General features: G+C 38.9%; 1 protein-coding gene across 1 annotated transcript in view; it reads left to right on the top strand.

Moving 5' to 3' along the window:
• Positions 1 to 26,802, top strand: part of tmeff2a (transmembrane protein with EGF-like and two follistatin-like domains 2a) — a 145,185-nt gene that overhangs the window by 40,049 nt on the left and 78,334 nt on the right. Inside the window, exons 3-4 of the mRNA XM_054787072.1 lie at positions 7,089 to 7,218; positions 26,685 to 26,711. Coding sequence (XP_054643047.1) covers positions 7,089 to 7,218; positions 26,685 to 26,711 — 157 coding nt within the window. The remainder of the gene's footprint in view (positions 1 to 7,088; positions 7,219 to 26,684; positions 26,712 to 26,802) is intronic.

Below are 26,802 nucleotides of genomic sequence, written 5' to 3'. Positions count from 1 at the left end.
ATTATAGAAGATCAAATACTCCTGCCCTCTGTTGTCACCCCTTTAGCCCCCCTTTTTCACACAAAGATACACAACATTGCAGAAGGAAGTGTATTGCGTGTTCATATTTGTTCACACACACATACACAAATATCAATGCAGGCAAAATTGTCTATGTTAAACTGTCTACGAACGAAGCCCACATGTAACATCATATATGTTGCATTTCTGTCTTACCGTAGTCTCAGCTGCATGTGTACAAACAGCTTGAGTTGGGTCTGTATTCAGAAAACAGACTAGGAGAACTAAGACAGTGAACAAAGGGCACCTTATTACCGTGATAACAAGGTCAATGGCATTTGCAAGGAATGGCAGAGAGCAGGACGGAGGATGCATGCAGGCACACGTTTGCCTGCGATAAGACAGCAGTACATTGGCTGGCAAGACGTACAGTATATCACTGTAGGAAATTGCATGAGTAAACAACAAAAAGCTCAGGCTGTGACAGTAGCATTCAGAGCAATATAAATAGGAGGAAAGGATTAGCAACCATGGGGTTGGAACAGCACTGTGGAAAAACTGAAGCTGACACCAGTGGCATGTATATTGAACAAAGTCCAAAATTGCATTCTGTAATTCTGTAATTTGTTGTATTTCACATTACCAATTTTGCATTACTCGACGCAATGCAAAAGTGAGAGCACAACGACAAAAGTCGCAGCCCCACTGCAAAGGCAAATGGAAGTCACTTGCAACAACTTCACAATGGAAATGATTGCAGTGTGACTATTATTGATGTTGATTCAAATAGATGGGCTTGAAAGTTTGACAACAGAAGATTGACGACTTGTGTGAAAAGTTGTTGTAAGTGATTAATGTTCGTATGCGGCTGCCATAAATGAGCAATGTTGCATAATATTAGGGTGGTGACAAAATATGGATATGTGAAACTATTGTAGTAGTTAACCCTACAATGGATGATCGATATTCCCTTGTGTATCATTTATTCAATGTCATTAAAATACAGCAGCTATAAACGTCTTCTACCGTTTCCTCTCAGTGAGTCACCATTTGACATCTAGGAGGAGCTCCTCGCAAGAGCGGCAGAGAATTGGGCGGAAGTCACAGAAGAAGAAGACGAAGAAGAAGAAGAAAAGAAAGCAGAAGAAGAAAAAAACAAACAAGCACCAACTTAAACTGAAAGATGCGTCAGCATAGTTGACATCAAAAGTGTGGACTTTCGTATGTGGCTTTCATGGCTCTCTTACCCAAAAGGTTCCTGACCCCTGGAGTACGTAATCAAAAGTTACCATGTACCTGTATAGTCGTCTGAATCATGAATTATCCTGGATCTGGCGAAAGGCTGAACGTGTAGTTTTTACTGCACCATCGATAATCCCCAATAAAATAAATCAGAACACAGATAATAATTGGTCTCAAATTTCAGCTGGGGATAATAAATCCGTTGAAATTATGAAAGATTTTGGAAATGAAAATTACTAGGTGGATATTTTCGGGGAAGGAACAGCCACTGCTTATTGTTTGATGTTTGAGGGACCTTGACTTAAAAAGGATACACCAAACATGTTGTAAGAGGCCCATAAGACCCAGAGATGAACAACCCACGTCTTGGACCTTGTAGGGAGATGGAGGTTTGAAAAAAATCCCATCACTTTTTCTTCGGCACGTTGAGAGCCAAATACTGGAGAAGATCAAGGGATGAGGTGGGGAGGGGGTTCATGGAAGAGAAGGCACTCTTAAAAGATGCCCGCAGGGTTCTGTTGGGCAGCTTTCCCTTCTGTTGCATCACGCCTGGCATAAAGTGTGAGTCTCTAGGTTAGGAGAAGCCTGAGCCAGATGGGAGAGCGTGTGAGACAGGGAAGCATCGCAGAAAGCACAAGCCCTGCAGTAAGATATTCCAAGCACTTTTGTGGGGTTGCCATTTTTTTCATTCTTCATTCTTGAGCGGATTTGCTCTCTCATTCCCTCCTTTGGTCGATGGCCCCATTTCTTCTTCTTGTTCGTTTTTGCTTCATGATGCTCTGTTTCTTTTTTTGTCTCCCTGTATGCCCCAGGCCTTGTGATGTTTTTTTATCATGCCAAGTTTGTAGAGAAAGAGCTTTCTCTTTCAGGTCTCGTGCATCTTGATTTTCGGTTCCTTTTTACTTCATTACTCTCCATTCCTCTGTCTCAGTCTTCATTGCTTTCCTCCGACTTGGTTCCCCTCAGTCCAATTTTGCTCAGCATTTTTTTCCCTGTGTCTTCCCTACAGCCTCTTTCCTTCCTGCATCCAAGTTTGCTTTGATCAAATGCAAGTGTGCAGTTTCACTTTCCCTCCCTCCACTCCACCTACTCCTTTTAGTGTCTTTTGTGCGTATTTCATCTTGCCTTTTTGTAGTTTTATGCTACTTGAAAACAGTGTTCACAATTGATTGTTTTAATGCTCCTGGGCTTCTGAATCAATGCTTATGTATCCCTTTCCCTTTTGCAGATGAGTGCATTTATGTGTGTTTATTTGTGTGCTAGCTCATCTACAGATGCCATTTTTGTAGGTACATGTGATCAGTTATGGCTATGCAACATTAGGTTATGCGTTGCTGTACTGTGGTTTTGAAGAAATTGCACTCTAAAAGTCCACAGATGAGTTCACAAAGTTCACAATGAAAAAGTCAAAATGATTATGTCTTAAGAAAGCAAATGTACGTGCTTTTCCCAAATGTTTCAGCTCAAGACCCAAATTAGAAATTTGGTTCCTAAAATTACGACAATTGTCAACCCAAAAAATACAGACTTGGGACCCCAATTGGGAACACTAAGTTTGAAATGATATTGGATTCCAGTGAGGCAGTATAGTGAGAAAATACTACATGAATCTCAAGTTGTATACAGAGTATACAGTGGATTCGTCTCCTTTTGGATGATATGCTATTATTCGACAGCCTCCTCCTCGACCTTAGCTCCTGTATTGGTCAGGGTTCGAGGGTGAGCTCTAGCCGCCCACCCCCACCACTGCTCAGCGCTGCACAGAGACACTGTCCCTTCAACCAGTTACATGCTAATGTTTATCAGCAAAAGAAAATATCAGGATATTAGATGAATAGCAGAGAATCTGGCATCAAACTTACTTCACAAAACAGCTGTCCGTGAAGTGGCAAAAGCAGCGAGGCAGTGATTGTGATGTTGGTCTTTGGTTCTCTAGAAAACAAAAATATCTTCCCATTGCTTTACTCCAGTTTAGATACACAATTCTTACATTTGAAACAACACTTTGATACTGAGCGACTGTCATCGATTACCGCTGGACAACCGACAAGTTGTTATACATGGACTTCCTAAAGTTAAAAAATCCTGAAGATCTCATGGAAATCTTAAGAAATTATTGTACTTGACTGTTCACGAGATTCATGAGTGGCATAAAAATTCAAACAGGGATAACATAAAAACATACCAACCTCATGATACGGCACATCCACGTCATGTAGAACTAGAGTACAATGTTTTAAACATACATTATAGATGTCATTACAAAGATCAAAACAATTTTTGCCTTTTTTTTAATTGATCAGAGATTAGAGGATCTTCACTTGATCTTGACGGCAGCTGCCGTAAAGTGCTTTGTTTTGTTTTTGCAGCAGGCCGGAAAGTAAACAAAGCCATGTCAGCCATGAAGTACTTCTGCATTGCAAATGAAAATAGTGCTACAGCTACTTGCTATTTCTGCTCAATGACATTTTTAAGGGGTGCTACTAGCGCTCAACTTGAGTCAAATGTAGTTCAAAATCAATATGAGCCTTGTTCATATAGTAATTGCGACTATTGCGACTCAGTATGGGGAGGATTGGTTGATAACGGAGCATGGAGTAATAAAAACAGACTGCAGGTAAGAAACCACGGTGATTCAAGTTAGACATTTCTTTGTCAAAGAGAAAAAGAAAATGGTTGGAAACTAGGTTATGACCTGTCTTCTACACAGATTGCGTTTTACATTGTATCACTCTCAAGAACACTGTATTGTGGACTGCAGTAGGTGTGTAATCTCTTGGCTCACATCTTGCTAGCTGCACTTTTGTGAAAACCAAGTCATTTGGCCCACAGATACCAGATTCCAGGTCAGTACATTAGAGATTTAGAGGACCCAGAAGTGAAGACAAAGAGAATCCATAGCCTCGATCCAGTGGGAACCCTCCAGTAAGCCTTGTGTCCCAGTGACGTCACAGCCAGATAGAGGATGTTTATTCACTATGATATTCTTCAGTGCGTTCTTCAGACATTTAATCATGTCATGGCCTATGATCATGAAGTAATTTTTTTTCTCTTGAACCTCAGATAACCATTCTAATCCTGCGAAACAGACTGGAATATTTTCCAACTGAATTATCACATTTGTTATTCATTCATTGTTGCAGTGTCAGATCAATATCAAATCATATTACTATCTTGCCTACAAGATGTCTCCACCCACATATAGAAAAGAAAAACGAAACAACACAGAATAGTGTCATCAATCATTTGAAATATCTCAGGTTTTCCACCCAGCCAACAGCCTATGGGAGGAAACTGAAAAAAAAAATAATGATCTTCTCTATAGCAAGTCACATAACCTGAAACTGCTCCAGTTGGAGCAACATGAGCCGACAGCGGTAGCAATACACACGTTACATAAGGATGTTAAGCCTGGACTGTAGCTGCATTCGCCACAATATAGGAACATAACCGTACAAATCCAGCTTCAACCTAATCTTCAAACAGATGCGATGGTGAATGCTACAAACTTGCTATAACAACTTGAATCGTATGAAATAGACGTGGCCTATATGTGTATGGTGTAGATGTGACAAGAATCCACTATATTACTAGCCATTTTTTTATTGAATTGCGACATAAAAAATGCTTTGTCCGATCATTACTTGGGTTGCATGACAATTGCAGACTTGCCAGCCTTGTCTATTTGCTTGACAATGAAGTTGTAGCATTAACTCACATTAAATGAAAACGCCTGTGTCCATGTCCGTGATTGGTTAATAGTAGGGCTGTACATCTCTTTGTACATCTCATCGTATCTAGATAGATGGGATTCAAAAACTATGTATTTTAAAAATGGAAAATGTTTACAGTATTTTCGAATGTGTAAAAGACCACATATCATATCCCCAAGCATGCTGTAAGGCAGTGATTTCCAACCAGGGGTGCGCGTACCCCTAGTGGTACACAAGCAAATTGCAGGGTTTACATGGAAACATTTAATAAATTATTTCCAAGATAATCATTTAATATTAAGCCAACAACAGAATCACATGTCAAATGTACTTATTTTTACACACAGACCAATAAAACACTTGCTGAATTAGCATCTTTTTGTTTCACAGGATCTATACAAAATATACCAAGAAAAAAAACATAAGTCTTATCCTTCTGTCCAATCAATAATAAGAAATAAATAAATAGTGCAAATAGTGCAGAACCCCAAAAAAGTACCATAGTACCATAGTAGTACCATACTCGTGTCTGTTGGTCTCGCTGGTCAAGGATTCACTTTTGTCGAGTTTTTCCGTCGTCCTTGTAAAATCCAAAGACGTTCTATATTTTAGGTTTTTGTTTTGCTGATGTGTTGAATCATGACGAGCTTGCACTAGCACGCTACTACTATTTACATACATTCTGGTCTTCAGTCATGGTAAGCTATGACTTCACCTTGTTTTACAGACCCACTGCCAACTGATACTAGTCTTGTGATGCCCGGTACATGCCTCTACAATCGATGAATCTAAGGATTTATGGCTGATACTTGGCACCAACACAGCTTTGTTGGCTGGCACTAACACAGCTGTATCGCTCGCTTGTTAAAATGGATATCTGGTTGTATCAGTTGGGTTCGCAACCCTAATTAAAAGAATGTATCATCCTATGCAAGTTATGCATGAGGAAGAGTGGTGGTGAAAACAACACATTGTGTTTTCCGTGTGACTTGACTGGCCTCTTAGGAGTAGGTTATTGAACAGGCTTTGTCTTAGATGCTGCCCCATAGTAACAACCAGTAGGGGGCCCTGAAAACATATGTTGACAGCCAAGTGTCTAAGGAATGACTGTGTCATCTCGTGGTGATTGGCTTATTTTATGATGTAATACATTTGCATGTGATCACGTGTAAGAATTTCAATCGGAAAGCCATTCTGGGCCAGATATCTGCACACGACTGTGCGCTCTCTATGTTATCGAACCCCTTTGCAAAGGTAATGAACTGCTAAAGTTCTGTCTTTATTTCAGGTATTTTCTTTCTTAGTCAGAATAGATGTTTTCCCACAACACACTGCAGTCATAGTTCTAATCACAAAAAAGTGCAATGGAAACATGGGAGGGGCTAGAAAAACAAGCTTCCCAGGGTTCGCAGGTCTTGTCTCTTGTATCTCGGTCTTGTATTTTGTCCTATCATGTTTTGTGTGTTTGTGTGTAGCTTGGGCCCTTACAATGTAGAATAATGAATTATTGTCTTTTGAAGCTCAAAAGCGGTTGCAACGTTTGTGTTGCTCTTAGTTCTTTTAAGATAACATCAGAAGACAAGGTCAGCAGAACCGGTTTGGTGAAAGTGCATTGCTTTGCGGCTGCAACATTGCCTTCTTGTTTTTGATGCTGCAATTGCTTGCTGTCACCTTTTGACATGCTGTAGATATTGACATGACTTTGGACAGAGCAGGGCAACTGGGAAGGAAAACAGGGATGTTTAATGTGAAATATGAATTAGTGTGTGATTATTGTTGGCTTACAACAGTGCTTCTCAAATAGTGGGGCGGGCCCCCTGAGGGGACGGGGGGGTGAACTGTCAGGGGCCCGAGAGAGGCAAGTAGGACTTTCAATATTAATGAAGACCTTCCAACATGTATGAATGTGTCATACTCAGCATTCAATTTGACTCTAAATAAATAGATCTTATCAGTTTCTAAATTTCAAATCTGGGGGTCACAGAAACATGACGGGCATGACAGAAAGTAATTGAGAACCACTGGCTTAAAACAAGAAGTACAGATTGTGTGCCAGTCTTCTTAATTTAATAGTTCAACTTCAATGTTTTGAGTAAATCTATCCTAATACTTTCATTTTTGACTTCTCTCTAGTGCAACAATGACTATGCTCCAGTTTGCGGCTCTAACAATCAAAACTACCGGAATGAGTGTTTTCTGCGTAGAGATGCCTGCAAGCAGCAGTCTGAAGTACTTATTCTGTCAGAGGGCGCCTGTCCTGTGGGTAAGTACATTTATGTTTGGCACTTACAGCCACTAGTCTCTTACAGTTGTATACAGATACATACAGTACACCAACTTCTCTCATTTTACACAAATAAAAAAGCTAATTTAAAGCTTAAAGGCTGGTATGGCATTTCCACACTGTAAACACTAAGCAAATGATCAAAATACAGTCAGACATCAGTTTCTGAACAGCCAGGTTTTTGTATGATTTTCGATGAAAATTTTGCCTTGTTTTTTTTATCGTACAATATTGCGCGTAACAGACTAGGCCGTTTCCCTGGACTGTATCATTTCGCTGAATCAAATGTTCAAACAAAGCACCATATGACTCACTGTCCGTGCATTTTTGTGAGTGACCGGAATTTGCTGGTTGAGAAGGTGAGAAGCACTACTGAATTGAAGAACGAACTCACCGCAAAGTCTGAAAATGGTGTCCTCTCTCGTCATTCCTCTTAGCTACTCACCGTTTTTGCCAACAAGAGTTTTTGATTAAGGTGAAAGTGAAAAGTTAAACATTAATTTATCAATTTCATGCACCGTTTATAATTATTTTGCATTGTTTTCTGTAAAACTATCATTATGTAAAATGTATTTTTTTGTTACATATAATATATATATATATATATATATATATATATATATATATATATATATATATATATATATATAACACAGACCTGATGAAAATCTTAAGATTAGTTGAAAAATTGCTAGAATTTACATTTTGCACATTTGGATCTTAATGATGTTTTAAGTAGAGCTACCATATGCAAAAGCAAGAAGGGGGAGAATACATGTGGAACCAAAAAATTTAAAAAACAGCTGAAATACTGTAGGTTGTTTATCACCTGATCAAAAGTTTAAGACCACAGGCTATAAAAGCCAAAATCTGCTCAAAATTGTCATTTTCTGTCAGGCATTCACAGTCATGACCCCCGATGGCTAAAACTAAGAAGCTTTCTCTTTTTGAACGTGGTCAGATTGTCGAGCTGCTTAAGCAAGGCCTCTCGCAGCGTGCCATTGCTGCTGAGATTGGGCGCAGTAAGATTTTTGTAAAGATCCTGAGCATTGTAGAACATAAAAGTAAAAAAAATTACACCTGCGCTGAGCCGGAGGATCTAATTGGCTGTCCATCAAGACACAGAGGCGGTCTTCGATCCAAATTAAGACCCTTACTGGTGCCAACTGGTGCCGACTGCAGCGCAATAACCATCAGACAGCATCTGAGGGAAAAGGGTTTAAAAAACAAAAAACGAATTCAAAGACCTCGTCTCCTTCAACGCCACAAAAGTGCCCGTTTTGACTTTGCCAGGGAGCATCAAACATGGGACATTGAAAGGTGGAAAAAAGTTTTATTGTTTCATGAGAAAAAATGTAACCTTGACGGTCCAGATGGCTTCCAACGTTACTGGCATGACAAGAAGATCCCACCTGAGATGTTTTCTACCGTTATACTTCATTTATAGTGGATAATTGGTAAGATTCCTTATTTATAAATTGAATATTTTCTTAGTTAGAGGATAGGAAGACTTAAATACAATTTTTTAACATTATTGGATGCCACCTTTCCACTTGTGTTACCCAATATAGTAGACACAAAAACAAGAAATAAGACAATTTAGACAAATAAAACAAAACATAGACCGGGAGAGCACTGGGAGAGTTTTCTGGACAGTGTACATTCTGCGGTGGCGATTGTCTCATCAATACAACATTACTGACACCTAGTGCCCCATGTAAAATACTACATATCACGTCTTTTGAATGCATCTTCTAAATGCCTTCTATGCACTCTGGCCGAAGGTTGTTGTAGTTATATTTTGTTTCATTTAGACATTTTTATGCTTAAAAATGCTTAATTTAGGCCAAGAATATGTAAAATTTGCTTAAATATGCATTTTTTTTTTAAACTAATAGACTGTAGTCAACCACGACACAGCAATAATTTATTCATTTATTTTGAAAAGCCACGAAATTCGACCTATTAAGTGTATCTCATTTACATGTCATAACAAGGCACAACTTACTTGACTTGATTTAAAGACTAGTAAAGATCACTTTTCACACCATATGTGGATCCTGTGAACATGTGACATCTATCTCTATGGCCGATACAGTTGATATAAATACACTCATGCAATTATCACCATGATTATTTGATTTAATGGCTCAACTTGGTAAAGCTGTCTCATCTGGTACCATCATGTACAGTAAACAGTAGAGTTGTCAGCCCGGCAAAATCAGCTGATCCAGAGCCTGCCTTTGTCAGCTGACGACCCAGTTATTCCCCCTCAATGACATCAGCTTATTCCTGTTCAGTCGTTCTCTTTGGACACGGTAGTCAGGTTGCCTTGTTTGAACTGCCTTTATCGTGCGGTGCTAACTGCATTTTGTCATAGTTGGGTTTGGGTTTTTTCATTGTTCTTGCTAATGTTTCAGGCTGCTCCATTGCTACTGTTCCACTCAGGGTGGTCCTAAAATAGCCATAACACACAGTAAAACCTGACTGGTGGCATCCCTGTGTCTTCTCTTTTGAGTCAATGCCATTTCGAGCTTCAACATTTCATCAATTAATCAAATTAGTCTACAACTTTTTATTTTGGAATTTGATTAATCATTTTTTATATAAAAATGTAAATATCCTTTGATTTCAGCCTCTCAAATGTGAATATTTTTAAATTTCCTTAGTCATCCATGAAAGGAGACCTATAATCTTTTTATCTGAGCCAAAACAAGATATTCACACACATCAGCTTTGACTTTGGAAACAGTGATCAGCATTTGCCAGTGTTCTCATATGTTGCGGATCTGTTTATGTATGGTTCATATTGCCGTCCGTCTCGGGCCTAACCTATTACCGATTAATCGATTAATTGGAACAACAAGATTCAGATCAATCAACTTGGAAAATAATCATTAGTTGCAGCCCTAATGCTCTATGTAACCAGACCTGCTCTTTTTTACATCCTGCTGATCAAAGAATGTTCTTTGTATGTTTTTTTAAAAAAGCTAGCTGTTGTATTGGTACATTTAATGGGGATCTGGAAAATAAAAAAAGCATCTTCATGCACTCAGTGACAAGAAAATTAATACATTTTTACTTCAGCACAAAAATTTCGACAGCAAAGCATTCAAACAACTATATAGTAAGACAATAGAGTTGACTTTTACAGAAATAAGAAGGACATATGTATTTTTCCCCATGGATTCCAAGGTTGTTTTTTTTTTTTGTGTGGTTGTTTTCAAATAACAAAACTGACAACCCGAATGAGTAAAGTGCATACAAATGTTAACTTTTACATACAGTTGTGACACAAGTTTATACAGTTGTTTTTTTTCCACTTCACCGTTTGAATTTCGCTGTTTCACTCTATTGGGGTCTTTCAAAAATAGATGAATTAATAAATCTTGCTGTTTTGTGGTTGAATATGGCCTATTATTAGTCAAAATATATGCACATTTAAGCAAATGTTAGGTATTTTTTTCCTTAAAGCATTTTCAAGCATAAAAATGGTTAAATTAACTCATATAAGGCATTCAAAAGTTGCATTCAAAGACTTTGATGATAAGTAGTATTCTACACTGGTCACTGGGTTTCAGTAGTTTTCGGAGAGACACACAAGGATCAGACTTGATTGCTGGAACAACAGGCTTTTATTTTTTATTGCAGGTTTAAATGATCTGAATAACAAGCACAATAATCCCAAATAAAAACACGGGCTACTTTTGCGGCCATTACCTACGCAAAGCTGAAACTCAACTCTGAACCCCTGACGTCACTTCCTGGCTGCCTTATTTTCAAGGCCCCTTGGGAACACGTTTGTAGTAACACATGAGAATGAGTCTAATTTATGTCTTAAATGGCTTGTTTATTCTTATTTTGTCTACTATATTGTGACTATAAAGTGACTATAGGGACATTATTTCATGTCGAGAAGGCTCTAATAATGTTAAAAAATTGTCTTTAGAAGGTCATAAACAGGTTTTCTATGTTGTAACTACAAAAATATTCCATTAATAAATGCGGACTCCTACTTTGTGGAAATTTACTTATCGTGAGTGGGACTGGAACCAATTAACCGTGATAAACGAGGGATTACTGTAGTTGGAATTACCATTTGATGGTTTACAAAACTAACAAAGGGTCATTATAATAGCAGATGTAATAAACGTCCATTTAAATGGTGTCAGAGGAATTTGCATCTGAGATGAAACTCCACTGAAAAAAGTCACAATAGTAACTGGAAAAATGGCATGATAAACGAGGGATTACTGTATACGCCAGTGATTTACGGTCAGAGTAGGTGATGAAAAAAAAACAAAAACTAAAAATAAGATTAAATAAATTCATAAAATGTGTCCAAATATGCACATCCCTTAATCAAATACACGGCAGAAACTGAACATCTCTTCTCGGCTTAGTGCGCAAGCCCAGCTTATTGTCTGAGTGCACTCAGTTAGCGCATGGAGTTGGATCATGGCGCACGGCTGTTTCTGTATGTCAATATGTCATCAATAATATAATGTAGCGGAAATATTTATTATATACCATGACTTTCTACAGCCTGTGTCATGCATTTAATGTACGCGTGACATCATTATTCTTGCTAATCGAACAATGAAATACATAGAAACATTACACGTAGATGCACTGTCTTCCACCTCATCCTGACGGGGGGGGGGGGGGGGGGGGGGGCGTGCTTGAGCTGGAAGGTGCTTGTCACTGCCTTCCTTCCATAGAGAGGAAAAGCTCACGTTTCTGTTGTTGCTGTTGTTGTTTTGTTTTGGCATCAGCAACAACTGGAGAGCAGCAAGTGAAATGCATTGAAGATATTTTTATGCTCTGCTGAATGAATGAATGAATGATCCAAGCTCAGAAGAAGGTGAACCTAAATATTTTTAAGTGTCTTCTAACTTTACATGGCCAAGATGTGCGCTTGGTATTAACAGGGAAAACATCTAGATTGGCATAGATGGACACTGGTTTATGCTATATTTTTAATTATCCAGCAATACTGCAAAATACACAAAAGTTGCGTTCTGACAAACTTCTATAAAAAAATGTACATTGAGTTTCCCTGCTAGTACATCCACTGTTTTTTTTTCCTATTTTGTTTTTCCTCAGCGTAACAGAAAGTCACTGGAGAGCAGTGAATTGTTTCCCCCTTCCGCATCAGCCGTACACACATTACACTGAATGGGCTCTGCCTCTAGGCCGGCAAGAACTCCATTGTGGCTGTGTTGTGATGCAGGGTTTTATTTTTCTCAGAATACTTCTGATGTGAATTGAGGCTGTTTATTGTAAAGAAAACACAAAGCAGTGTACGGAGAGGTTTCATAGCGGTATATACTATATTGTGTATGACTATTTGTGTCCCGTAGGAAAACAAAATCTAATGTGAATTAGTTCTGTTATTTGATAATTGCAGAGAAACGCTTTTCCTTCTTTGCCGGGTGGAGAAATGTGTATTTTAACCTTTCTCAGCTTCAAGAAAGAATGCATCTACACTTCAACCTATTTTATTTATTTCGAGATGCTTAAAATGATGCAAAAATGCAGAATGACCTTGTTGAAAGAGGAAGCGAACTGAGAAGCACTGCACAATAGACTGTTGCTTATAATGATACAGATTGGCCCTTCATAACCAACTTGGAACCACACGTTCTCACATTTACAGCACTTTTTCAAGACCCAAATTAGAAATGCGGCTATTCCCCAGAACTCACAATAACACCTCATGTATTGCCATTCATAAAAACATTCGTGAAAATAATAATAATAAAGACGACGACAAATTTAAATACATTCCGAGACCACCCGCGAATAGCAAATGAACACACATAAAAATGTCTATTTTTGACACTGTAATTATGCCTGGATTATGTTGTAGCTTTTCTTCTCCCCCTCCACCCTACTGCTAGCTTGATGTTGACGTTCCCCTGTGATTTCTGATCATCATTTGCAATGAAAGTGACTAATTACAGTGGAACCTCGGTTGGTGTCCGCCCCGGTGAGGGTGTTTTTTGGTGAAAGCCGAAAAGTTACACCAAAACTTTGCTTCGGTTTGCGTACATTCTCCAGTTAGCGTACAATATGGCATTCATCTTGTTGTGTTATTAATACACTGTGTGAGTCCAACTGTGTTCTTAATGTGTTTTCAATTGTGTTTCTCACCTTTTTTTAAATCAAAATACTGGCACTTTCTTTGGCTGCACCAGCCAGGTGATTGAAGTGAGAAACACTAAACACTACTGAATCCAAGAAATAACAAGGAGGAAGGTGGTGTCCGTGTTGATCTCCCTGCCACATTGGGTCTTTGGGAACGGTCACGTCAAGAATCACGTCTTCAATGAAGATAAAAGTAACCTTAAATGCTCGTTTATCCCTTTCAGTCATCATTTATATGTATTTATATGCATTTCAAATTGTTTTATGCATGTAAAACTATTAACATATTTGGTAGGATAAGTGAGTACGACCCTATCTGTATCTGTATCTGTTCACCCATCTAAATTATCTGTATCCGTATCTGTAGTCAGAGTGGGCGGGTCATAAACCGGAAGTGGATGTGGTTTAACAGGAACTAGGTGGGGCTTACATCAATACATTTTTTTAAGTCTGAAATTGACATGGATTGATCAGAAGTTGCTATATTTATTGTTTATTATTCAGCTAAATGTGTACTGTGTAAGTGATCTTTAAGACTCTATTATTTCATTATTTTTTAATGATCTGTATGAAGTGATGGTGATTCATGCAAACATCCAATGGTGGCAAACAGGGAACTAATCTGTCAGCTTTGCTCACTGTAGTTTTCTCAAAAGCACCGTGACGAGCAAGGTTTTCCAACTGACTTTATATCACCGGCCAAATTAGAAGCAAACAGACAAAAAAAAAACACCGGCAGTGACCGATGCAACGCGAGCCGTTCACAGCTCTGTCTTGTCAAATGCACCGAGTACGTAACAAAACCAAGTAACTTCAGATATGAGCAGAGCTGAAGGAAAACCCCAAAAAACCCCATCTGGAGTGGAGGCAATGACCAATGCGACACAAGCCGTTTTCAACTCTGTCTTGTCAAATGCACCACGTATATAACGAAACAAGTCTACCAACTAACTTTAAATATCATACAAACCGAAACAGAGCAAATAGAGAACGTGAGCTGGAGTCGAGCCAAACAAGCAGTCTGTACTGTCTGTGTTGTGTCTGTGTGTGAAAGATTGAGAGGTCATGGCTCCTCTCTCTGGCTGTAGCGAGTCTGTGTGACTGGCCAATGGATACTCGTCGAAAGCGAGTCTGGCTCATCCCTAATTTTTGTCTTTCTTCAACGGATTAATTGGATTTACATTGTTTGTTATCGGAACAGTTGATTCGGTTAGCATCCGTTTTGTTGTGAGTCGGAGATTCTGGGACGAATTAATGACGTTAACCAAGGTTCCACTGTACTTAGTTACATTCAGCTCCAGAACCCTCTCCGTCTTTCTTCAGTACCCAACACTAATGACTGATAAAGAAAGATGATCGATGACCAGATGGAATCCGAGTCGCGGCCTAGCCTTGTATGTACTTTATTTATCCCACAGCGGGGAAATTAACTTGTTACAGCAGCAAACAAGCAAGATACGCAAGTAAAGAGTACAGTGTAAAGAATGCATAGTGACTACAACATGGTTCAGCTGGTGCAGGTGTTGTAGAGCCTGACAGCGGTCGGTATGAAGGACCACTGACCGAATGACCTTTAGCCTGGTCATCAGGATAGCACGACAGCTGTTGCTACAATCCCTCCATTTCTGCCTAAAGCGGCTGGCGGTGGTTTGCGGCAGGTCGCTGAGTCGGAAAAGGCGTTTCTCCAAGCCTCATCTACATAATTCCCACCCCTTGCCTGCTGTGATTCTTACGGTCATACATGAACTTGTGTTCACCTTGCTGCAAGTTTATGACAAGTAGGCTATTAGAAGATTATTAGAAGTGCGTCTGTAGCAACACACACAGGGCTCCGCCATCTTGCACTGACGTAACGTCGTATATACATGCTGTACATGTTATGCTTTATTAGCATGTATTTATAAATTATTACCAACTTAGGGTCAACGAGTTGTGTTTTCTGCGGAAAAAAATTATGAAAGAATAAATAATAATTTAAAAAGTACATTCCGGTTTAAAGAAACAAATGTTTTAAAAAAATTATAAAAATTGCTCATTTGCAGGGTTGCGAATACTGAATGAGGACTTTGCAAGGATCCGCTGTATAGCCTCTTGAATATACCAATTAGCGGGTGATGATCTGAAGAAAGTGCTGGGCTGTGAATGAGTCAGTTCAATGACCAGGTGGTGACAGTTGCTTCGGAGGTATGTACTGTATGAATCACTGCTGAAATAATGTGGACGTGTATTCGCTGACTCAAATACCTCAGTGGGTAGAAGTTAACAGGTCTTTGAATGGGCACTCTCAGCAGAGACAACACATCGAAATGGGTGTGAAAAATTATACTAGTTTGGGGTGTATCAAGCCGATATCAGTGCAATCATACACACTTTCATTACTTATTTTGTAGTGCCAAATTTTAGAAAAGACTTGATCAACTTATACTGTATTTCTCAAACAGAGAACAATAGTCCGCAACAGCAGCCATGAGAAAAACTGACCCATTTACTTTTTTCTGCATCTGGAGAATAGTTTTATCGACAACATAGTGGCAGCTAAGCATAATGTAGCAAGGTTTGAGGTGCTCAATGAAGCGTTTAAAGCCGACGTTACTCATCAACGACAGATGCTGGCTCTTTTCTGTTATAGCCAATGATTTTTTGCTGTCCCGTGGGAGTTTCTCACGCTTTCCAAATGTTTCAGCCAGATTGTTTGAAGGAGTTGTGGTCTTTAGAAAATCCTCTTGCTTTTTTTTTTTTGATGTTGCTCAAATGTGGTATGAGGTTGGTCGTATTAAACTTCTGTGCGGGTTCCGTGCCACCATGGGAAACATGTGCGTGACAAGTTGTATCAGACTGCCAATATCAGATATTTTAGATGCAGGCCGATGTAATCCTCCTTTTTTTTTTTAGCTGATATCGGATTGATAACAAATATCAATATCGGACTGGGACACCCCAAGTAGCACTGTCAATGTCTCAATAAATGAGATGAAAATGTCAATGAAATACCGAGCGTTTTTTTGTTTGTGTAAGATGTGTGTGATGCACTGTCAAGACATGAGGTTCTGAACTCAGTATGAGTGTGTGTGTGTGTGTGTGTGTGAGTGTGTATGTGAGACAAATTGATGTAGATTTTTAAAAAGAAAATAACAATGGCATTAAAAAATATATATATTTTTGTTATTATATATATTTTTTTCATTTATTTTCTTATTTTCTTATTTTTTATTGCAACACCTTTGAACACCTTTGATAAATGTTCAAACAATAATGTTTTTATGGGTGAGTGTTCGACCAGTGTGACTAGTCCACAGTGTACCCCGCCTGTCGCCCAAAGTCAGCTGGGATAGGCTCCAGCATGCCCTCGCAACCCTAATGAGGAGAAGCGGTGAAGAGTGGTATTACCGCGAGTGTCTTCATCACATACACGTGAATGCACAGTGGCGACAGTGCGCGGGGATACGGCGGGAGACATACTGTATATAACGCAGAGCGTTTCGTGAGGTCTGATTTTTTTTTTTAGAAAAAGAAAGCAGAAACGTATTTTTCCATTAAAAAAAAAAAAAAAAAAAACATACGTACTTTTATTCTACATTCTCAGGGTGCAGGCCATCATATAACCTGTTAATTTCCGCCAAAAGTGCCTGCACAGGTTTGAATATTGTTTATGAATACATTGATCGTGGCATAACGTCACAACATAATAAAAGCTGCCACAGTGTTTAGTAATATATTGTATGAATGGATATACTGTATATGCCGTATAGATTAGAGCCCGGCTGATATATCGGCGGGCCGATTATGACGTTTACCAACCAATATATGAACTTTTTTTGGCTGCTCGGAGAGTGTCGCTCCCTGCCTGTGTCTCTGTCTGCTGTCTGCTCCCTGCCTGAGTACCTGGCCCCTCCCCCTCACACACAGACAGCAGCGCTCTCGCTCTGCCGCTCTCTCTCACTCAGTCTGCTGTAGGGGGAGACGAACGGGAAAAGAAACTGCATTCATGGTAAACTGTGACTTTGTACAACAATATAACACTACACTTTGGTTTCACGCTGTCAGGGACCGTCAAGGAGAACATTCTAGTTTTCACTAGAGTGTATTACGGCGCTTTAACGTCGTATACATTGCAACTCTGTGAGATAAACATAGATGCAGTTGTTAATGGACCTGTCCACCATTATCTAAGACTCTTACACAGCGTTTTAACGTGAAATAAAGATATATTCAGGAGCTTCCCACTTCACTTAATAATAATTCCATGCAGGATTTCCAGGGGCTCATCCATTCACAAGTTAATGTCTTCATGCAAATCATTTTGAAAATGTTCCAAGTAATGTATTTGGTTGTCATTTGATATATTGTATGTTTTGAAAGCAGCTACAGTGTAACATTGTACGTCTACTGATGTGAGACATGTTTTGATTATTTCTTTTTTTGTTTTTTTTCACTTTTGAATGTTTGCTTCAGCATTTCTTTTTGAGCTGTTTGCAAATACTCAGTGGCTGCAGATGGAACTTTTCAATAGCTAGTAAATATATCTAATTGATATTGGTTAGATGTTTTTGTGAATAAGCCTTTGATAAACACATAATGTATTGAAAAACACCTCACATTAAACTACGTATTATCACTTTCAGCCCCATGCAGCCACATCTTTTTATTTTAAAATTCTCAACTATAGTATCAAAATCTAGGCTCATTACCAAAATGCACTAAATGTATACAGTATGTTTTCATTTGACAGGCAGAGGGGAAGAGTAAGGTGTGGAGGCGTTACGTTGGATGCAACATGTGCAGTGTGCAGGTTAGCCAGGGCTCCAGCACCAGCAAAGCAAATGACACTACACATTTGTGGCAACACCTAAAAGTAAATGACAAAGAGGCATGTCCTTATGTTGACATCCTTATTTTCATTTGGTAGTCTTCTGCTTCTTTGTGTTGAATCGTATTTTTGGTACTAGAAGAATTTACGTTCATGTACAGTAAATAACCTGCGTAGATCAATGATCATATTTCATATATCGGCCAATATATCGGTTATCGGCTGATAGATATTGGTTACTGGCTTTTTTTCAGCCCCCAATATCTCTATCGGTATCTGCCCCAAAAATCCCATATCGGTCGGGCTCTAGTATATATATGTTATTATTTACACACATATTGACCACAATTGGTTTCAAAACAGTTTAAAACATCATAAAATTGTTTCACTGTGCTTTATTTTGAAAAACATGCACGAGAATTTCCAGTTTGCCCTGCTGGCACTTGTGCATGTGTGACTAGATCAAAGTACACAAACCGTCTTGTATTTGAAGTTCACTTCGCTCCTTATTATCGGAGGAGTGAAAAATAGTCCATAAAATGTCAATTGACGCCTACGCCAGCGTGTGTGATCGCTCACGTTTCAATCTAATTCGACTTTCTGGCATATTTGTTTACACTTTTCTCCTGGCTCTCACTGCCTCTCTAGCGGCAGCTAGCTAGCTCTTTTTTGTCCCACGGGTGAACTACTAGTGGCTATCGCATTCACGGTGTACATGTCACTTAACAATTTCGCTCTCTTGTTCTCATTATAATACTTACGGCTTGTCTTCATAAACACTAGATGTGTGTCTAAGTTGTGAAACACACATAAACACGTAGTGTGGCCAGCTTTAAGACAGTCTCGCTATCACAGGGGTCTCCGACAGGTAGCTCGTAAGCTAGCGGTAGCTCACTGATGTTGAGTAGTTCACCAAAGAACATTTGCTTCACCTCCTAGTATTAGTATAGCTCACCTCGCCTTTCTTTTTGTCAAAGTAGCTTTAATAGTGCTGCTAGTTGTTATTTTGAACTAATAATGCCAATAAACTAAGGAACCAAAGCATTCTAAGAAATAAAAACACCTCTTTTGATAATGCAGATGGATTGTTAAATTAATACCTCTTTGACTGTAATTGAAGGGTTAGCCTGAAGTAATTCATTTAAAAGTCATTAGCACGCAAGTATGTTTGAGGATGTCCATTAGGCCCTTTTCATTTTGTATCTGGCTTGATTTCCTTTATTCACTTTGAATACAATGAATTGCTGTCATGAGCTTCTTATATAACTCGGTGTTTGACACACTTTGCTCACCTGTTAAAGCACGCCAGACAGTTCACTCTTCGGACAATCTCCCGCTTGGTGCTCCCAGCTTAACTAAAAGTGGAATATGTTAAATTCACTCAAATCCAAGCAAATTTTGCAAACTTACAGTGCGTCTAATCTGGTTTCCCACAGCTTGCTACCTGTACTGCAACACAGGCTTTCCCATTTGCTGCGTTGCGCTCGCTTTCTCTCAATTCTCTGTGGCCTCCTTTCCGTTCCCTTCACCTAAAATCCCATTAGTGGCACCAGGGCTGAGTGTAATAGAAGTATGTCAGCTCAACAGTGCCAATACTTGTTTACAGGCTGTCCTGGGAAATATCATGAAAGAGATGTCCCCCGTCCACGTTTTGCTGAGACACCCACAGTAAATGTAGCCTACTGCACACAGCCCGGATGTTGTTGGCGATCGGTCGAACTTTTCCCCTGCCTCTCACCAAAGACTGGAGCTGGAATAGGCTCCATTTCACCTGTCGAGAATGAACAGCTGACTTAAACTGAAGCCATTCGTAAATTCTCATTCTTAGTTTTGGCAATTGCGAGGAATTTACAGTCGTGTCAACCAGGTTGTGTTTGGTTGTGATTACATCTTGCCTTTAAATAATGACAGATGGGGGCATAAAGGATTTCACCAGGAGAAGCAACACATTTAGGCCCAAGTAGTTTGCTGCCTTAATCTGTGGATGTAGACAGCAATTTAGAAAGTAAACAGTAAAGGCTGCATCCCCTCAGGCTGCTCTGGTTGTCATGCCTGGTGGGGTTTTTTCCCCTTTTTTAAAAATGAAAATGTAATTTCTTCTTGGAATGAAAATGTCATGGGAGGATGTGGGGGCATTTTAGCTTTTGTGTCCTGAAAATTTGTCATGAAAAATAGTCATAGACAACAAACAATGTCTTCAATGACAGGACAGGATGTTTTTTCCTGCAATTCAACATGGTCACAATGTGTGAAATGCAACCTTACAGTGTTGCGAATGTTAAAGTTACCTGATAATGAAGCTTAATTTGTTTCTTTATGACACCGAATGTATGTAACTGAATTTTTCGCATATGAATTTTGTGAACTGACTTTTTAAAATATCATTTTATGCTGGAAGTGTCATTGAATGAACGTTTGTAGACAGAATGTATGTATTTAAAAATTCAGTATGCTAAAATAAGGTGTTTTAAAGTTCAGTTTAGAAAGATTCAGTTTATAAAAATTCAGTGCAAATACATTTTTTAAAAATCACATATAAACTTCAGGGAAATTAAGACTGAATCAATTGATTGTGTCTTAGAGCCAGCCGGTCAGGTATAACGGGCATAGTCACATGACCGTGTTCATACAAAAACCAGAATAGTATGTGTGACTTTTGAAACATCCAAATTATTTTGCATTGAATTTTTTTTCACACTGAATGTTTATTCATTTTGCTGATGAATTTGTATTCAATTCAATTTTCAGCATAATTTGATGAGGAAAAAAAAAATCAATTCACAACATTGAAACACAAAAAAATATGTCACATAAATTCAGAGTCTGTCAAAATCTCTGGTAATAAAGACACAAATGTCTTTATTCACAACCTGATGAGCAGTGACGTATGGTGAGGTTCATGGCTGTTGAGGCACCGACTGCTTTGGAGTCAGATTTAGGCGTATGCCCCCTTCAGGTACTGCAGAGTACTGTCTGCGTCACCTTAGAACATGTCTCTGCAGTTTTTGTCTGATCAGCAAGAATAATGATGTCACACACTTACATGAACGATATTACACAGGCTGTAGACAGTCAGGCTGTGCCATAAATCTTTCTGCAAGTATGATATTGCTGAGAAAAATGGGCTGGGAAGGAGCGTGATCATAAGTGAAGCTCGGCTCGCCTCGGAAAATGCACAAAAAGAGATTTTTACTTAAGAAAATTGTAATGATTGGAATCATAAAAAAAAGCAATTTCTTTTAACACAGATCAGTGGACAAATATTATATTTATTTTATGTTATGTTTTATATGATCATTATTACTTTATTTTATTTTTCATGATGACAGGTGACAGGTGAGGCAAGTATTTCCAAATAAAACGTCTGATAAGATTGTCTCCATGCAAGAAAAAGAAAATCTTTTCAGCAATTATCGTATACTTAATTTCATCCCTGAGGGTGCAATTATAAAAGTGATCATTGATTTAGCTTCATGAATGAAATTTGTTTGAAATGCCCAACTGTTGTGCTACTTAAGCTTCATTTTTAGCTCAGAGACGCTCATAGACCACGATAGTTTGATAACTATTGGAAAACCATATCATAGTCATGGTTTAGTTGTGTTTGCCACTTAGCTAGCTGACCTTAAAACTGTTGAATGAATAGCAAGTTTAAATGTGTCTGTTCATCTCTCCATTCTTAAAATGAATTCAGTGCAATGTGATGTGCAAGGATGGCCCACTTTTCCATCCCAGAGTTCCAGCTGCACATCGTGAGTTAAGCATTACAATAACATAGGTAACCTAAATATGAAAGGATGCATACTGTATGTGCCTGAATATATATTGGAAGTTATGAATGTCATGACGACAGTCCATGCATCATAATGCATGTAGTGCAACAATAGCTCATATAGTACACAAAGTCATCAATATTCACTCAGGGGCCGATGTAATATCACTCTGGAGCCCATTTTAGAAGTAATTTTCCTGCAATGCACACTTTGTCTGCTGACGGAGCACAGAATATCAGAGTCTGCTGTTCCTGCCAAGTGTTCATGCAGGCCATAAAACATGTATGTAAATCATGCTCATTTCATATCCGTGTGCATGTTCTGTTATTTTTTAATATGTGATGTCACTATATTCTACCATTATTTTTTTTAACTCTCAGTAAAATCTTTGCGAAAGGGTCCTATAGCCTTATTCACGTCTTCCACAACTCTCTTTGTAAATGAGGGATCTACAAACTTTTTCTCCGGGTGATTAAAGGCATGTCAATCATTCATTCGACGTGACATTTTTCAGGAAAAAAAAACGCAAAATCTGGTCATTGAGATTATTATGTTTTCCAGTTGGCACTCATTCTTTTCATTGTCATTTTGGATTAAAAAAAATGTCGTTTATCTGACTCTTACAGTTAAGTGAGCAGAAAAACACACTAACTCTTGCCATTTTTCCAGTTACTAATGCCGCTTCTTTTCCCTGGCGTTTCATCTCGGACGCAGCTTCCTCTTCTACTATTCAAATAGGTGTTTATTACATCGACCATTATAATGGCCCTTTGTTAGTTTTGTAAACCATCAGATGATAATTCCAACTACAGTAATCCCTTGTTTATTGCAGTAAATTGGTTCCAGACCTGACCGTGATAAGTGCATTTCTGCAAAGTAGGATTCCTTATTTATAAATGGAATATTTTTGTAGTTACAGCATAGAAAACCTTTTTACAACTTTCAAAATACAGTTTTAACATTATTAGAGCCTTCTAGACGTGGAATAACACCCTTATAGTCACCTTTACACTCATATTTCCCAATATAGTAGACATAACAACAACATCAACTAAAACATATTAGACATAAATGAAATAACATTTAGCATTAGGAGAGGTACTTGTTGTTTTTTTTTTCTGGACAGCGCACTTCAGTGCGGAGGCTATTGTCTCAGCAACGTAATGGCAGCTGAATGACACCACATCAGGGTGGTTGTAAATTAGCCTTTTTATTTGAAATTGACATAGGGCACTATGGCTCACAGGCAGATGCTCTAAACCACAGGTGTCAAACGCAAGGCCCGGGGGCCAGATGTGGCCCACCACATCATTTTATGCGGCCCGCGAAACCCTTGGAATAATGCATGTCAATAATGCACTTCACCTCTGCCCTTCTAAATGTATTCAACGTGTCATTTTGACAGAAAATTTGCACTGCATGCGGTTATTCTAAACGTCAGTATTGTCTAATCATGCAGCGAGATATTCCAAGCATTTTTCAAAAACAAATACTTGAATGTCTGCTTGTCACCATGACATTCTCACTTCACTTCTCATTTCGAAGCAAGTTATCCATCAATTTGTTAGTAAAAATATAATAATCTAATGCACATGTGTCAAACTCGTGCCCTGGAGGACCGAGACGCTGCAGGTTTTCTCTCCAACCAGTTTCTTCAGCAGGTGATTTAATTGATGAGCTCCTTACCTCCAACTGAAGGTGTTGATCATTAAAATCACCTGCTTTAGTGACTGGCTGGAAAGAAAACCTGCAGTGTCTCGGCCCTTGACACCCCTGATCTAATGCATGGGCAACTGTATAATAATATTATGAGGTTATATTCATATTTAGATTCAGAAAAACTGACAGTTACAAGTGGCCCTCCGAGGGCAGCCGTAACTGCGATGTGGCCCTCAATGAAAATGAGTTTGACACCCCTGCTCTAAACAGTCCTACTTGTCATCTTCCACAGACCTATTTCCTAAAAGCTCCCTCTAACCCAGCATGCAGAACATTGATTTTCTATGCTCTAACTACAAAAATATTCCATTTATTAATATTAAATCGGATTTTGCGGAAATTCATCTTCCGCGGTCGGGTCTGGAACCAATACACCGCGACTGTAGCTGCAAATCACCGTAATCTGTGCATCATGCCCCTCGAAGTGATGGCACCCTCTTTGGTACCCCTTTTGGGAGAGTGACCCATATCAAAAATATATATAATTTAAGATGTTTATAAATGTTAATTCATACTGACTGACATGAACCGAGGAGAGAACATTTCCGTCGACAGGTGCGAAAGGGCTTGTGGCAACTCATTCATGTCTGTTCAGCCTCCGAGGCATGCTGTTGTGTTGCTGAATAACTGTTACTAACATCCACCTATTCAGTCTGTTGTTTTGTGTGCTACTGTGCAGATTGTTCTTGGTCTTGAATTTTGGGAAATGAATTAATCATTATAATTAATTAATTTATTAATAAATGCGGCTTATGGTCCAGTGCGACTTAAAGGTGTTTTTTTTTGACTGATGCAACTCCAGAGCGATTTATAATTCAGAAAACATGGGGGTGGGGGGGGGGACTCGTGAATGCATTTGTAAATTTCATTTTTCAAAAGAAATTTCCTTTCCACTGCACTGGCCTGAAACAGAAGACATGTCGCCAGTGAAGTATTTTGTCAGACCTAAGCTTACGTCGTGCCATGCATGAGCACTCAACAGACACCTTGTACTTCACAGCCTCAGAGCCTCAATACTGTGGATACCGTGAACCTGCATTTATAACCCATTCCACCTTTTTTGCTAAGAGCTGACATAATATCCCCCAACAGTCCTCTGAGACTCTGCACATGGACTCTGGCCGTGCTCGTTTTAGCAGAACATTTTATGCTCGGCTCATGTTGCAGTGCCTGTTCCTCAAAGTGCTCATCAGTATCCCTTTCACAGCCATATTACCAGGCCTGTCAGTGCTCAGAGTGTTTTAGGGAGCTTTAGTGAGATTTAGTGCAAAAGCCGTGGAGATGGAGGAGTTGACACGCTAAAACATTTACGGGTCACAACGAGCCTTACCACAGCGAGGCCACAAAGGGTCCATACTTGGAGGTTATTGTCAGTAAACTGCTGAAAAGGCTTCAGACCTCGCTACATTTTGCTATTACCCTCCAAGCCCTCTCACTCATTTGAAGTCTCACCCCTAAGTTTCCCTTTCTGATGCATTTTTAGAGAAATGTCCGAACACCCCCACATGCTTTACTTAAGCCGCTTCTTTTTCTTGGATCCTGAAGGGTTAATCTGGTCTGGTGAGACCGCATGACCGTTTTTTTTTTTTACCAATGTTCCAGTGTCCAAGCATCATGTTCCCTGGAAAATAGTAACCTTTTGTCCAATCCGTATCCCTGATGTCTGATTTTCATTAGCTACTCAATTGTTAATTCCCAAACCCTTGAGTTGTCTTTTAAATGATCTTTCTCACTGTTTTACTATTCGCAAATAAAGAATGTTAGCAATACTAGGTAGCAATACTGTATAAAAGACAAATTACAGCAGGATATTTGTCTAACAAGATCTCAAATCAAATGTTTTACTTATCCCTACAGTAAGTATCTAGCTAAAACTTCAGGTCACTTTGTGGCATTGCAGCCTTATTTTATTTCTCATTTTATTCTATTTCAGTGATGTGGCGCACACATCTAATGAAATGATGTGACTGTATAATTGTCATCCCAGATATTTTCATGGGTTGCGGGTGATACATACATTCTATAAAGTTATACAGGTATCCTGCGATAACAAAATTGTTTTTGGTTGATTTAATTCCTGTTTTTTGCATTTACAGCAAATGTCCGAGCAGTGATTAACACCCGAGTAGATTCTGTGTTGGCTAAAAATATAATATAAAATAAGTTTGGAAATGACCCAACTTAAAAACAAAAAGTACCCGAGTTTGCAGTGTGCTACTGTTACAAATTTGCATTGATAATGCCCTTTTTCTTTTAGAAGTCTTACTGTGTGTGCATAAGCATAATCTAAGGCAACATGGTGAGAAATTTCTAAGCGTCAGGCTAAAAAGAGAATGGGTAAAGCTATATACCCTCATGAGGATGTGTGGCATACATGATTGATGGATTTGGCAAGTAATCAGACCCCTTTAGATACTCTGTTTCAAAAAAGCGACTAGTGACAAATGTAGTAAAAAGAGACTTTTGGAGACTGACATGAAAGCACGTATCGCTCCTCCCCATCTAAAACCACCGACATTAAAAACCCCCAACAAAAAGCAGCGACATAAAAAGTTCATTTGTAGTTCCAAACATATTTGTTTTGCTTTTCATGTTTTTACTCACTTTCTGTCTCCCATAACATTATTCCACTTTCCTAAAGCTTCCATTACGATTATGTACATGCAAATGCCAATTATGCAAATACGATGACATCTTGATATCCTGATGGTGTGTGTGTGTGTGTGTGTTTGTGTTTATCCTATATTATGCAACTCTTTATCACATAAAATGCAATGAAAAATTATGTTAATCCACCATGACACAAGACACACTTTAATATGTTTTAATATTTTGCGGAAAGCATACGATCGTCACGTTCTTCTTGCATGTATAAATTCCTAAAAGCCGTTCATAAATGAATGAGGCAGAATGACTGTCCAATGATATATTAAATGGTAATGGCATTTTCTTAACGAAAACTGTGTCTAAACAAACGTGTTTGTCTTCCCTTACAGATGCCGGTTCAGGATCAGGAGATGATGGTAAGATTGCTCATGCCTTCATCCTCCGCAGCTTTAATCCCACACATTGTGGTTTTCAAATGTGTTTCTCTGTGCTCGTCGTCGCCCACTG

The sequence above is a fragment of the Dunckerocampus dactyliophorus genome, chromosome 9 (genome assembly GCF_027744805.1).
Source record: "Dunckerocampus dactyliophorus isolate RoL2022-P2 chromosome 9, RoL_Ddac_1.1, whole genome shotgun sequence".
Classification (NCBI taxonomy): domain Eukaryota; kingdom Metazoa; phylum Chordata; class Actinopteri; order Syngnathiformes; family Syngnathidae; genus Dunckerocampus; species Dunckerocampus dactyliophorus.
This window is presented reverse-complemented; position numbering and strand designations above follow the sequence as displayed.